The sequence below is a fragment of the Diuraphis noxia genome, unplaced genomic scaffold (assembly GCF_037042655.1).
Source record: "Diuraphis noxia isolate RWA-SAM2 unplaced genomic scaffold, SU_Dnox_SAM2 contig0003, whole genome shotgun sequence".
In the NCBI taxonomy this organism is placed as follows: Eukaryota; Metazoa; Arthropoda; class Insecta; order Hemiptera; family Aphididae; genus Diuraphis; species Diuraphis noxia.
The window spans coordinates 38,309,007-38,325,643 of NW_028301713.1; the positions used below are offsets into that span (position 1 = coordinate 38,309,007).

The following is a 16,637-nucleotide window of genomic DNA, read 5'->3' on the forward strand; positions in this document are numbered from 1 at the left end:
TATTTAAACATTTAAGGCCAAATTGACAGTATAGACTTGTTAGTTGTTACCTATCTTTTTTCTTACGTCTATACTCTATATTTAAAAATACAAATTATTTAGGAAATCGAATCATAAATACCTATAACAGTTAATTTGGTTAAATAAACATAATTTGTATTTTTATATTAATTAAACTTGCTAAATTGTCCAAAATGTTAAACTTAAATAATTTAGTCGTAGCTCGTAGGTATCCTAATGAAATAAAATAGTCGTGTTAACTTTACAACACTAACATCAGGATACATTCGTACTCACTGCCTATTATACGAGTAGGTATATATCATATTGTAGTAAATATACATAAATTCACACAATGCATTTAAATGTCTATAATAGACAATACCCTACAAATATTGTAATATGATATTGCAATTATGAACGTAATGCTCGTTGTTATTTTTTAACAATACAAGGTTTGACATAATTTTTTCCCCATGATTCCATATTTTAATGTATGGCTGTAAGACACTCTATAGTTGTAACATCTTCATATAAAATCAAAGCTATTCAAATTCTCTGAGATAATAATATACAATGTAATTGAAAACAAAACCGACCTTTTAAAATAAAACACTTGGAACTCGTGAAATTCTTAAATTCATTTGAATAATCGAAACATTTTCATTTTTTACATTAATTTATTATTCAACGAATGGACAAATATTAATAAGACTTGTTTTAATCTAAGAGTTTTAAAATATTTATCTCATAATAATTATGATATACAACCATATCATATTTAATATATCAAAAATAGACGTAATATCCTATAGTCTATGCATTATATTGGCATTTTATCTATAAAACGAGAAGTATCGCAAATATTTACGCGTGAATCTGGACAACAAGTTACTTGTGATTATCTGGTAATTAAAATTTAAAATAAGTGTTATTATTTTTTTTAAAGATTTTTCAATAGTAAAAAAAGTGATATAAATAGGTATAATTTCAATTTTAAATATAAAGTAAATAAAATATTGTAGAAAATACCATATCATATTATATTATTGAAATAATGTATTATTTTTATAAAAATTCAAAATTCAAATTTCTTTAAAAAAAAACCAATTATGTTTGACGCATTTTTATACAAGTGAATATTTAGCTAAAAACTTATTATGATTTAAATGTGGTATACAATCATTTCAAGCATAAATGGTTGTGATGAATTTAATTAATTATTAATATCATTGTAATAAATTATGCCCAAAATCAGAAAAAATAAAAGGAATTTTTTTAATTATTTAGTATAATATTTTGTACTAAAAAAATCATAATAATTTTTTTTTCATATAATATTGATGATATATTATGTTAAACAATATTAAAAATGTATATTTAGAACATAAAGTAAACGAGATCAATTATATCAAATACATATTGATGTGATATATATATTTTTTAATTTGAATGGATATTTAAATTCATTGTTTTTCTTTAAAAATAAAAATCAAAGTTCTATAATAATATACACAAACATATTTTAATATTTTAAAAATAAAATCGCTTTTAATTTTTTTTTTCTGTATATACAGTGTGACTCACGATGATCTGACATATAGAATAACCTCTTTGTTGTATTCAATATTGAATTTTTTTTAAATTTATAGACACTTTTTTTTTTTATTAGAAAAGAAAATATACAATCTGTAAATATATAGGCACTTATGCTATATTTTCTAAAAAAAAAAAAATCCCTCTTATTTATTGTGAACATTTCTTAATCGAAACACTAATGAATTATAGTTATCTAGTCTCATATCTAAAAAAATATTATTAATGTGTGTGTGTATATTTTATATGTTATACACTTACATTATTATAATATTGTTATTTTTTTTTATTATTTGTATTATTGTAATATACACTTGTATATGTTGTATTGTAGACCAATATGTCTACAACTGTATAATAGTTTTACGTATAACCTAAGTGGATGGACTTTTTATATGGTTGGAACTTAGAAATACATGTATTATTCGATACACATATTCAAACTACATCAAACGCACGTAATGACGCAAGTAGGTAATATTTATTTTATCTCAATTAATTAATAATTGTATATGTATTGATATTAAACGTGTATAATGGTTAGGTATGTATAATACTGGGTACGTGTGTTTAAACTTGACAATTATTATTGTGGTCTTATGAATACTTTTTCTGGTTTGTGTATTTTGTTTTATCCAATACCTACCAATAAATAACAGTTTGGTAAGATATATAAGAAGTGGTTTGCATATAATTGTTGTTTTTATTTTTTTATTTGAGAAATTATTGAAAATGAATGATTTGAGTATTCATGAACGAGGATAAAGGATGAATATTTTGTTTAGTATGTGTATATTCCATGTTAATATTTTATAAAGATTGAGTCCTAACTCTTAACTATTAGACCGTATCGGCGCGGAGGTTGGGATCATGGAATTATTAATACATACGATTAAACTTGGGCAGTCACTGTGTCTTAGTGTGAAGGTTACATGTACTGATTTAGAGTGGTTAATTTTAACTCTCCGTTTACTGTACCAGTCTGCCATCAAATTAAAATGAGACTGTAAGTTAATTTAAGTTGTACCTAACAGTATTTTCACGAGCTTAAATAATATCTCTGTCACCAGCAAAATAAACAATTTAAAAATTATGAATATCAAAACAATTTATTCGTAATTTGCCCTAACATTTTTTAATTAGAATCTTAAATTAATTTGTTGCTATTTAGAAATACATGTGTACCTATCCATCCAAATTCAAAACTATAACGTTATGGCGTTTAATAAAACTGTTAAATTGTATTAAATTAGTATGATTTTCGTTTAATACTTAATCAGAAAAAAATGTAACTTACTTGAACCATTTGAAAAATTAATTCTATTTTGCATTGTATTGAAGTAGAAGTATTTTCATGAAGGCATGAATCCGTTTTAATTGTAGAGTTAGTACTTTCATTTTTTTATTTTGTATATATAACTTCCTATCCGACTCATGCGCTTTCCTTTGCGAAGTGAAAAATTACGACGAGTTCTGTTCAAACAACTGCCACCATATATGCCACCCTACATTAAAACTCCCTTTCCGAGTCCGCATTTTCGTGATTGTCGTCTGTCAAGACTCGGGAGTAGCCCACAGGAGAGTAAGGTGCAAGTACTCTCTGCACTGAGGTTTTATTATATTTTATGTACAATATACACGTTATATAATATTATGTATAGGCACCTACATCTTTAAACGATTGTAATTCGAGTTCAATAAGAAACTATTTAGTTTCCTTTGTTAAAATGCCGCATAATGGGTCGATGGTATCAACGCGTGTAATCGAAATATCGAATCGTGTGGAAAACCCTACACCTTGGTTTCACCCCTGAAAGATAAAACGATGGCAATAAAAATTGAGGCGAGGGAAGTAAAGAGAACACAAAATAGATACTGGTGCTGTATAAACATACTATCTAATATTCCTTCTCGTGCGCAATAACAATTATATCGGAAAACGATTTTTTTTCTAGTTTATATTATATTTACATAATACGATTTTACTCGGTGGATTGCAAGCAACTTTGAGATAGTACGCTTATATATGAACGTACTTCATACTGCCAGCTGAAATTCCATTAGTATTAAATAAGTATGTAAATTGAGTTTTCGACATCGGGTCAGTATTTTTTGTTTTATTGTTTTACCTAATTTTATTGAAGGACGTTACAATCACTACTGTCACTAACACTGCTACAACCACTGTATAATAATATAATTCATGTGGTGAATGATTTATTTACGACCAACGATAGTAATTTCAATGCATATTGTATTAAAACAAATAATCATCCATTATATCAGAATGTTCAATAGAATATCGTCTGTAGAACCTATACCGATTACATCACGATATATTTTTATTTAGTTAAGGCTTCAAAATGTATGGCCATTAGTCTGAAGATTATTTAGTAAGTTATTAACTGTGGGCGAGGGTACGGTTGGTTAGAAATTTAAAACACGTGTATATTTGACGAAGTTTTGTCATTAAAATCCGGGTGGTCACTTATCCGGAAACTAGTGTCACCAGCTGAAGCTCGATTTCAGAAAACGTTTGTGACTGAAATCAACTATCACGCTCATGTCACATGATATATTTACTATGTTATTATTATTTAAATTACTTCGTTTCAAAATATTTAAAAGTATAATTTTCTTTTACCTCGTGTGCGCAAAAAATCTCAGACTTTTCCGGACATTGTTGTTATTACGAGAAAACACTCACATAAGGCGTATACATCTAGAATCGACGCAACGGATGTATATGAAATTAAACATGTTTATGTTTTATTATTATTATTTTAGTATTCGAAGTTGATGTGCGCACTTATTTTTCCTCTTAATTCGAATAAATAATATATTATTTCCGTGCTTCCTGTGTATTCGTTTGATCATTGGTTATTTGAATAATATTTATCACAATATTACGCGAAGAAACATTTTTTAAACAATGCAGAAAAAAGAAAAACCTAAAAAGCCGAACAAATGAATAAATGAAAATTTAAATGAGCCTGATAAATAAAATCTACTCAATGAATGCAAAGTAATTTATTATTTAACAATTTTTATTTTAGCTCAAAAGGTATGAAACCCTTCAAGTTTTTTATGGTCCTCCAAAATGTACGATGGATATAATATATATTTTCGAGTCACGGTAAAAGAAAAAATGTAAAACACTAAAAATTTCAAAACACTCAATTGTTCATGTTTTGAGATTTCCTTCTTAGAAAAATAAAATAAATAATGAGTGGCGTAATTTAATTTTAAATTTATATGTTTTAAAAGTTACTAACACGAAACCTCTTTAAACGAATATAAACTAAACAATAAATAATATTATGATTTTATACTATCCACGGTTATAACAGAATTATTATAATTTTCAAAAAGTATGGTATTTTATCCGGCCTCTCGTTACGACTTTAAAATCGTACCTATAGTTATCTACTATATATTTCTGGTATCAAGCAATCAGACTGAGGTACGTAAACTATTTGTATAATATTAAGTTTAACATATTATAATAATATAAGTTGTATATAGATACGCTCGATGAAAATTACGTTGTTAAATTTAAAATGTTCAATTTCCATAATATTTATCTAGGAACGTACAGTAGGGGAATTATAAAACATATCAAAAATAATAAATATAAATTCACTAGTGATTCATGTTTCAATATAATGATATGCCTGTTAACTCATACGATTATTTTAAGTGTAAATTAATAATAAAAATGTATATACTAATAAAATTGATTGAAAATAATATAAAATGAAAACTGTTATCGATTATGAAATGTATATGTATACACTGAATTATTTATTGAAATATAACATCAGATTTATATGTTATACACTAACATAATAGCTATATAGATACAAAACTAATATGTGAACACGTTATATCAGTATTTACGCACGTTAAATTAATATTGTTTAACGTTTAACGTTTAGTGTACACAGTGGTGGATTTTCAACTTTTTGGGGGGAAGGGGGATTCTATTATAGTATATTGAAATATGTAAATAAATAAATTTAAAAAAGTTGCATAATACTATATAATATATTATCACGTAATAATTAAATATATCGGTGTTTGTGGAGGAGGTGCAGTATCACTGGAGACTAGACCCTCTCTCCTCCTTATAAATCTGCCACCGAATGTATAATACTATAATATATCCTGTATACAGGGTGATTTTTTTATCAAACAATACTTATATAATGTTTGTGTGTAAATACCACCTAACATACACCTATAACACACAAACAACACCCAAAACCATTTAACTTTGGGAGGATACTTATATCTTGTAAACGAATTAACGAAAAATGAAAATTTAAACGTGAAAATTCATTGAAAAAATAGCCTTTTTAGTTTATGATATTTTAAGTATAGGTTGTCATTTGAAAATCAAAAGTTGATAATGGTTTACCTGATAAATATAAGGGTGAAAATCTTTTAAAAATATATATTGTTCTAGAACAAGATGGATCTAAAATTTTGAAAAAAGTCAATAGTTTTTGAATTAATGAGTGTTGTTTGATAAAAGAATCACCCTGTATATATATAATACACTCTTATATAATACTATATACACATGTAATGAATTATTATGCTTACTATTTTTTACTCTCGTATACGGCAGATACCTATAGAATTATCAGTGGTGAAACGTTATTTAAGAAATCGATACAATGTCTATCCAAATGGAAACCAGACGAAAAATTTTGTTTTATTAAAATAATAAGTATATATTATATAATTTGTCAAAATTATTATATTTTCATTAGAGCATTCTATTATTATAGAGTAAAATTACGAACCTAGTAATAGCTGCATGGAAGGTAAATCAATTGTGGCATATAATAGTATAAAAATAAATATAAGACAATGTCGAATTTTATTTGTTTTGTCAGGTGTGATGTGAATGGGGAATTCGAAAGCTGGTAGAGTTTATGGTTGTGCTATGGCCTATGAGACAAGTTACGTAGTTTATATTTTTGTTTTACTCTATTTTAAGTAGACAATCGTTATTATAACTCAGTTATCGAAATCCCGTCATCGACCGCCGCAAACTCATTATCATGGTTGATTTTATATTCACAGTATAGTTATATCTTGAATATTTTTATCATTATGCTTGATATTTTTTTTCAATGTCTATCTTACTCACGTGATAGATTATGTTTGCTTTTGAGATATTATTTTATTACAAAATAGAATTTGTAAGAATACATTGCATTCACTTGTGTATCACATAGTTTTTCAATCGAACACAAATTAACCGATAATTGACACGTATTATCAGGCATGGAGACCCCCACATATTGCACCCTACATCCCATTAATGCATAATATCGCAATCACGTGGAATATATAATAGTAGAACGTGGAAATCAAGTTTCGAGAAAATTTATATAAGCACGGCGATGTTAGTGCTGTGCCCGAAATAATAATTCCACTAGAATCCAAGGACGAGAACCCTGCGTTATAATTGCGTTTATTTAGCAGAAACGATACTGTGTGGTGTATCGTCGTTACAGTTTATATTATATACATCGTGTGTGTGTGTCATTATAACCTACTATATGACTCAGTGTACATATGCCACTGACTAATCTTCGACATTTACTTTTTTTCCAGAATTTAGATATACATTGTTAAAGTTAAATTAGTTGAAAAAAAAAAAAATGTTAAAATGTTTTATCCTTTAAATAGAATATAGTATAGGTATTATTCTGTACGTATTTATTATATTATATTATCGTAATATCAGTATATTTTACTGTTCTTCTTGTTAAAACTTCTGACAAGTATGTCACCCAGAAGTCATCCGGTGAAACCACTGTTTTGCATTTGTATTAATGACTAAAGTCCATGAATCAAGCGTGAAAAAAAATCACATCAACTCAAATATATTTTATTGATTCTTTTTTATTATTATTAAAAGCTTTTGACGTAGCTAACCGAATTATTTGAAAACTGTATTAATATAACTCGTTTTTTACTTGATTTAACTAACTAGAAATATTATTCATAAACTTGGCCAGTTTTCATAAGTATTGCTGCAGAGTACCGACGTTGGGGACACACTACAAAATATAATAATATTACTAATCTTTTCACCGTAATTTAATGTGACATGGTTTAAAAAAATATATATTTCTAAATACTTTGCGTATATGAAAGTTTCGTATCGTATATAATTAATATTATATTATGATATATTATAGGTGTTTGGAGGATTTTGTTGACAAACTAATAATAATTGGATGGACGTCACTTAAAACCTATATAAAATTGCAAAATCCGTTCGGACTTTATTGTTATAAGGATTGGCGACTGCCGATTGCAGACAATCAAATTACCAGAACGTCACCAAAGAGCAGCTTATTTATAATGTGTTCAACCTTTAGTGGCTCCGGTAAACACCACAACGTCAACATTGGTTGAAATATCATTATAGACGAGTAAACTCTGCCTTCTGAAAATCATTTTAATAAAACGTAAAATATTTGAAATATTTGGAGTTATACACAAGTTCACTGATGTATGAAACAAATTTTACGCTTGAAAATAATGATTAAAAACATTCAGAAAAATATACAATTTTCGTTTAAATAAACTATGTCTTAGTAATAACGGAAAGCGATAACTAATTAACTACAAGTTCGATCTTCAAATTTCATACATTTTCGGGAAAATATTGAATTTCAGAATAATAAATCTTTGTTGTATATGAAAAAAAAAATAATAAAATGATATATAGACACGTTAACACTAAAAATAGGTAGATTTTTAATAAGGAATATTAATAAATAATTTGAAGTCATTATCGTAATAAACAGCATTAGCGAATTAGAATTTTTAATTTTTTAATCTTTTGAATGCTGATAAATGATAACAGCATAGATTTTAAGTTAGATTAATCACGATATTGTTTAAAATTCAATCAATTTAAAAATAGCGGTTAAGTGCATATCACACTGCTGTACAGTAGGTTACAAGTGGGTTACTGTAATGGATGGTATTGAATTTGAATTTAATGATATAATATTGTATACGAAAAACGATTCTTCGACTTCTTCGAGTATCAGTCTAGGATATGTTGTATTATCCTAATAATTATATTGTTTTTATTTCGAAAAAAAAATAATAAAAATGTAGATACCTATAAAATTAACTCCAAATTAATCAAATCAGTTTTATTATGTACCCAACTCACTCAGTTATTCATAGTATAAACAATATAGTATAAAGTAAAGTATTAAACTCATCAACGACATAATACTATTAAAATTGGAATAAAATTAAACTCTAGAAATTTCAAGTATCCACGAATAATATTTTTAAATGATAACAATATAACTAAAATTGTTAATAAAAATACTAATATGTAATTTCATCCAAATTCGAACTCAAAAAAACTAAAAAAAACTGTGTTTATATAGTTTTTAGATTTATATTTTAAAAATGTTATCAAGTACCTATAGATAAAATAAACATATGGTGTAAATTTCAAATTTCTACAGTAATTCGTTTTTAAATTTTTGAATAGCAACAAAATAAGAATATCGGTACAGAGCTACTTATAGTTAATTTCTATTTTCTATTTAGCACATATTTGAAATTGAATTTTTATATAATGAAATTCTGAGGAGTAATCAATAATAATAATAATAATAATCAATAATCTTAATCACCATTAAAATAATATGCTATTAATTATTGTTTTATAATTTTCCTAAGAAATTACAATCAAATAAAACTATAAATTAATTAATCTTACATTTTGAATTTTTAAACATTTATACACTTTCAATATCATAATATACTATAAATCTAAATTTTTAACTTCCTAATGGAATCGGGTGACAAAATATTGTACTTTTATAATGTTAAGGTTAATAATATCAATATTTGGTTAAAAAATGTTCATAAAAATCATATGAGAAGAAGAAAATATTTAAATGATTATTATTCTCTTTTATTTTGTGGAAATATTGATAACAATATATGATTGTAGTATATATTTTATTCCAATCATCACTTGTTTATTAAAAATCATCATGGCTTATCTATTCATAAAGGCATATAACTATAGTATATATATCATTCGAAAACAACAAAGATAAATAATCTTTGACTATATTATTTTCAATATACCCTTATAAAAAGCTGAATATTTATTTTATTTATCCAATGTGCCAATGCATATTTTAGATTCTGAGAGGAGTGATGAATGTATTTGTCATTAATTTGCTTATATTATGTTTATAAGTACTTCATTTTTATAAAAATATACATCAGACACTCAATAAGTCATTTTATTCTCAGTAAAATTCTAATTTCGTGGTAAAAAAATTATTCCAAGCTATATTACTCATACAAAATGAAAAAGATTTATTTTCATGAAATGTCGCATAAAAATATGTAAGAAATACAAGTCTATGTCCGGAGTTATTGGAGTTACTCACAAATGATGGTTAACAAGTAAAAAACAATTAAAACACTAGATAGATAGTATTTAAAGTCTAAAATTTAAGCCGACAGAAATGTAAATATTAGTATTTAGTATTTACCAATTTTTGGATAAACAACATTTACATTTTCCCACAAAATATATAATATAAGTATATAACCAATATAGTTTACACTTTACCTTATAAGAACCGAGGTCATCTACGATACATATTATTGTTGCTTCTCTGCCAACCGGAACCGTAACATTTGTTATCGGTTCAGCGAATTTGGGCATTTCTGAAAGAAAAAAAAAATTATAAGTTATTATAATATATTACCATACATGCATTTTAGATTCTGAGCGGAGCGATCATATCATTTTATCATGATGTGTGTTTTTTTTTTTTTTTTTGAATCTAGTTGGTACTTTGGGGGGTCAGAAGTGAAAAATTCTTAATACTTTTCTAAATAATCGAGAAAAACAAACTAAAAATTAAAGGAAAAACGGGAAATTTTACACACACTCATTTTTCGACAAAATCGATTTTGGTTTTTGATGTAACTTAAAAACAAATAACCATAGATACATAAAATTTTCACCGAATGTTTATAAAGTATATTCTATCCACCATGCAATTGTTAAGAATTTTCGATTTAAGTTGAACTATTCATAGCCATTTGAAATTTTCGATCATTATTAGTTTTTTTTTAAATTAATATCGATAAAAATTTATTTGTTAAGCAGAAAAGCTTGAAAATTTAATACAAGGCTCTTAACATATTGTTACAATAGCAGTTGAAAAATAAAAGAAATTCATAGTCATAATTTTTTTTTATAAGCATTCAAAGTTTGAATTTTGACAAAATACGTAAAATCACGAAAATTCACAAATTATTTTAAGCTAGAAATTCATAAAAAATTTTCTTTTTAAATCTAAGATTTGAAAATTTAATAGAAGATTCCTTAAAAGTTTTTCAATCTTTATCACAAATAAAAATTCCACCGGAAATTCAAATTAAATTTTTATGAGCATTTGAAATTTAAATTATTACAACATTGGATTTTCACTGGATTTCACATTTAGCGATTTTCTTATATTGGTGTAACTCTAAAAGTCTAAAACGAATGACCGCAGATAATTTAAACTTTCACTGAATATTTATATAAGCATTTTCTATATTTGATAAAATTTTCAAAATATTTAGATTTCTTTTGAGCTGTTTACTGATATTTTAATTTTTCAACTTTTTTAGTTTTTTTTTCTATAAATATCGATAAAAATGTATTCGTTCGGTAGAAAAGCTTGAAAATTTAATACAAGGCTTCTACACATGTCAACAATAGAAGTTGAAAAATAAAATAAATTTATAGTCACATTTTTTTTTTTACAAGCATTCAAAGTTTGAATTATGACAACATACGTAAAAATCATGAAAATTCGTTAATTATTTTAAGCTAGAAATTCATAAACAATTTTCATTTTATATCTAAGATTTGAAAATTTAATACATGGCTCCTATCATATTTTTACAATAGCAATTGAAAAATAAAAGAAATGCGTAGTCTTAATTTTTTTTTACAAGCATTCAATGTTTGAATTTTACATATTATGTAAAAATCACGAAAATCATGAAAATTTGCAAATTATTTAAAACTAGAAATTCGTAAAAAAAATGTCTTTTTAAATCGAAAATTTGAAAATTTTTAATAATCTATAATATATCCTAGACAGATAAACCGTCTACGCTCAAATTCGTTTTTCGTATACAGTGATATAATATCATTGGATTCAAATTTAATTCCATCCATTACAGTAACCCACTTGTAACCTACTGTACAGCAGATGAGCGACATCCACGACTTACCCGCCTTTTTTTTTGTTATTATAAATAATGTTATATATTTATTTTCATATATATTTTTTTTTCAGATTCTGAGGAAAGTGAATAAATTGATTTTACAATAATTTTTTTTTCTTTTGTAGATAAACATTTTTTACAATAAAAAAAACGTTTCAATTGTCAACTTCTAGAATTTAGTTAGTACTTTTTATGTGGGGGGAGGGGTGATCAACTATAAAAATTCCTAGTAGTTTTCAAAGGCACTTTGTGAATTTTCACGCAAAGTCAATTACAGTTACTCTTATTGAGCTATTTATAGACATTTTATTTTATGTCTATAAAAAAATTTTATTCATTCAACATTTTAAAAACAAGGTTCCTTATGAGATGTACTATAGCCGTTTAAAGTTATTCAAAATGTATTTTATTTAGTATGAATTTTTTACGATCAATTTCAACAAAATTCGTCGTATCATGAAAACTTGCGATTTATTTTGTAGTAAATTATTTAGAAATTATTCAATTTTTATGCCATTTTCATGTAATAACCTTTTGAAATAGACTTCGAACATAATCATATTTTATGTTTAAATCATTAATAATCATTTAAAGGAATATCAACCCTTTAAAATGCATTCTAAGTTTAAATGGTAAGCAACGCATTATATTTTTCCAGTGTATGAGAAGACACCATAAAAATATTTTAAAGTGATATCAGATAGTATAACTCAATATATAAATATTAAAACGATTTATTTAAGAGCGTTAACCATCGCGAAGTATGGTGCATCTGAGAAGATTGACGAACGAATAGATAATGTGAGTTAAGCGAAGCATACTTGATGGATACGTTCTATATTGACGTAAGTTACAGTATTATTTTGTACTACAAATTGGTAATTTATATTATTGTGACATTTTTTTTTTTTTTTTTTTTTTGAAGAGTAGCATGCTTAGAGAGAATGAAAATTTTATGAATATTATTAAACCTGTTGAAAAATGATTTATAAATCTATAAATGATAATTTCATTTAAACTTTGGACGATCTTTTAAAAAGATAATATTATTAATGTAAAAAAAATAACAACACAATTAAAATACAATAAATAATACTCTTGAAAGTAATAGGAAAAAACGTTACTAAAAGCTTCAATAAGATATGTTGTACAACATATTTAACTTATTTAATAATTTAAATCTTTCCAAAATTTAGATTCTTATTTTTAATTTAAAATATTATATATATGCTTTTTTTTGTATATAAAAAATAATACTTTTTTTAGCTCATGACACAAATTGTGTACATATTAGAAAATTAATACCTTGAGATGAAGTGGGTTATATGATAAAAAAATATTATATTCCTATAATATAGAAAAAATTACCATATGGGTAATATAGGTATCTATATTAAAGTATATTACCTATATTAAGTACCATTGCAACTATTCTTCCGAGGATTTATAAATCATTTACTTCAATTATAAATTTAATTTTCACACCATTATCCTATTATCATAAATTTATATCATATTCCAAAATCATTATTCATAAAATTGATTCAGTCATAAAACACACATGACTACACAATGCATTACAGTAATAAGCATACATCACGTAAAATGACGGTCAAACTATTGAACTTTAATATTTTAGCCATTAAATTGTATTAAAGTAATAAAGTTATGTTGTTTAATCATTTTAAAATGTGATGACTCTCTCATTTTGGTTAGATAATAAATCGTATTAATATCAGTGTATGACATTATTACATATAATAAAGTGAAAAAGGAAAATAATATTGAAACAGTAATGAATAATATATAGCTTATACAATATATTCATCACAACAGTAACAAGCTGGTAGGTACTATTAAATCAATAGGTAAGTAATCAAAATACAATCGATCAATCGCATCTTATCAGAATGTCACAAATACACTCGCAAAACTCGATCAAACACGACATCTCATTCAACCTGGATTATAGCTCACTCAGACCTAGTCAACATCAAAATAAATATTAAATAGCTAATTAAATGTTTAATACATATCTATTCAACGAAATAAATATAACAAATGCAATTTTAAAGCAGTCAACGCTAAAATATTTCTTCACTTAGCCTATATCGTAGTTCTCCAATTCTTATTGGCTAACGCTATCAATTTTTTGTTCGTATAAGAACATTTATTCAGTTGAATAATGCAAAACTTCTCTATATCAAAAACCGTGCACAAATTAAAAATTAAAAAAATGTACTTCTTAATTTATTAGTTATAATATAAATATAACATAGCATAGAATGTAGTATAAATTAATTTTTGTTATTTAATATTATATTAAACTACCTAAATGCCTAATAAATTATAAAAGATATATATTTGTTTATTAGCTCCAAGTATAATGTATAAAACTAAAATAAATTTATTGGTGAAGAAACAAATAAATTGCTCTTGATGTTGACTGGAGATTTTAACGGAAACTTAATAAAAATTTAAATCTCAAAACTATTTTAATTATTCTCCGGGACATTTAATTTAGCGATGATAATGATCCAATAATAGGTAACAACAACGATATCAGGTATCACGATTTATGCAATATCACCTACACTACATAATATAGATTACATACTTGGCTTATGTGAACCTAACAACAATCAAAAATTATATTGTATCTCATTTCAGTCTACAGTTGGCAGTTCACCATAAACCAATAATATCGAATAAACCAATTATTGAGACTCTATCATAGAGCCATCTACAAACGAGTTTATTTTCATCTAACAAATGTAATAAAATAATATCTTAAGGAACACTTTTTATGCAAAATTTCTTAAATTAAATCATAATATCGAAATATTAATTTGAATATTAACAAATATATAATTTCACAGTCAAACTGCTCCGAAAGAAGTATCATACGCGCGTACATACTTGCAACACACCGATCAAAACTTTAAATTTTTTGAAAAATTATTATTATTATTGGGCCAAATATTCAACCAGTATAAACCGGAGTATATAAAAATGTACATACAATCGATATTACTGATACCTTACATTAAATGTAATAAATTGTATTACTTAAAACGTCATTGGCTTATGATATTTTGATAAATCAATGCACTTCGTGAACATTAAATAAAAATACTAAAATCATTCAATATTTTATTATACAAAATATTATAATATTCTACCTGTAAATTGAAATCAATTCGTTTATCAGCGTTGAATTATCGCGTATTAAGTGAAAATGCGTATTTATATATTATTATTGAGAACAATTTCCGATACATAAAATATATATTGTTTGCGATATGGTTTCCATATTACATCGTTGTAAATTTTGTAATAATTTTTGTTCTATAACCGATACAACATCATATTATGTTCTGTAATATTACGAATACGTTGAAGGGAGTCGATTATGTTTACACGACCAATCATAAAACAAGACTATTATTAATTATTATTATTTATGATGTAGGTAGGAGACTGCTAAGACAACACGCCATATACGAGTAACGAGTGATCTGAAGGTAAATATTATTACATCACTGAATTAAAATAACTAACAGTAGAATTTTTTTAGGAGAGATCATCATAAAATTCTTTAGTTTTATGTGTTTAAAACCGAATAAATATTATGAATAAAAATTAAATAAGCGTCAGGGTTTTGATAAGTCTTTTAACTTGAACTGAATTATTCAATATTTTGTCACTTATCTCATCTAGTAAATGCTCGTCAATGATATTGTTATGCAATCTGACATGGTCATCCGTTTAATAAATAATAAAAATTATCCCCCTAACTACTGTCTGCACACACTAATAATAAGACATAAGGGAGTATAATTCAATTTTATACCATCATATCGGTTTAAAATTAATTTCTAACAAAGTTTGAAATACCTACATTATTCTACGTAATATTCCCAATTTAATTAGTCAATTTAGTAAGTTTCTGACATGGTTGTTAATTTCTTCCATTTTAAATTTCTGTAAACTTCTCTGTGGTAGATACGCTGCCAAAGTTAAATCAATTTTTCGAGTAATTAAAACTCACTAAAAAGCTTGCTATAAATATTATTTTATTTTTCTTCATTCTTCTTATACGTGCATGTGCGTGCGTACGTGCGTGCGTGCGCGCGCGCGCGCGCGTGTGTGTGTGTGTGGGTTATATACAATGTAACTTTTACGGCGTTACAAAGAAGGGTAACACAGAAAGTAAACAATGGGACGTCGAAAGAATGTTTTTGTCATACTAACCCCTCTAATATTTTCGTCAGCATGTGGAAAGTTATTGTTATAAATTGCCTTTTGTTCAATTGATTCAAAGAATATTATTTAATACGTGAAAATATACTTTAAGTATTATAAGAATTAAACTGTACCTACTAGTGATAAATATAATAAGACACTAGTATATTAAATAGCTATTAAAACTTAAAATTATTGTGTCAAACATACACATCATCATGTCAAAAATATGAGTATAATATGGTTATGTGAGTGATTAAATCTTAATCACTGCATTAAAAAATATTATTTAGGATTTCCCAATAAATTATAATGAATACAATACATTTAAATATCCTTGGCTTACTAATGTTTGAAAAAAAAATTAACATATTATTATTATGTTGATTTTGGTTATGTTGAACTAAATTCAACTTAAAGGTTTTCAGAAAATGTAATTCTCAATAAAATAAAACTCCGTTGAATAAGATTGTGATATAAGTAAC

At 25.4% G+C, this 16,637-nt stretch overlaps 1 protein-coding gene across 1 annotated transcript in view; it reads right to left on the bottom strand.

Annotated features, from left to right (window-relative positions):
* Nucleotides 1-16,637, bottom strand: part of LOC107164921 (neurotrimin-like) — a 202,456-nt gene that overhangs the window by 123,073 nt on the left and 62,746 nt on the right. Inside the window, exon 2 of the mRNA XM_089221970.1 lies at nt 10,247-10,344. Coding sequence (XP_089078096.1) covers nt 10,247-10,344 — 98 coding nt within the window. The remainder of the gene's footprint in view (nt 1-10,246; nt 10,345-16,637) is intronic.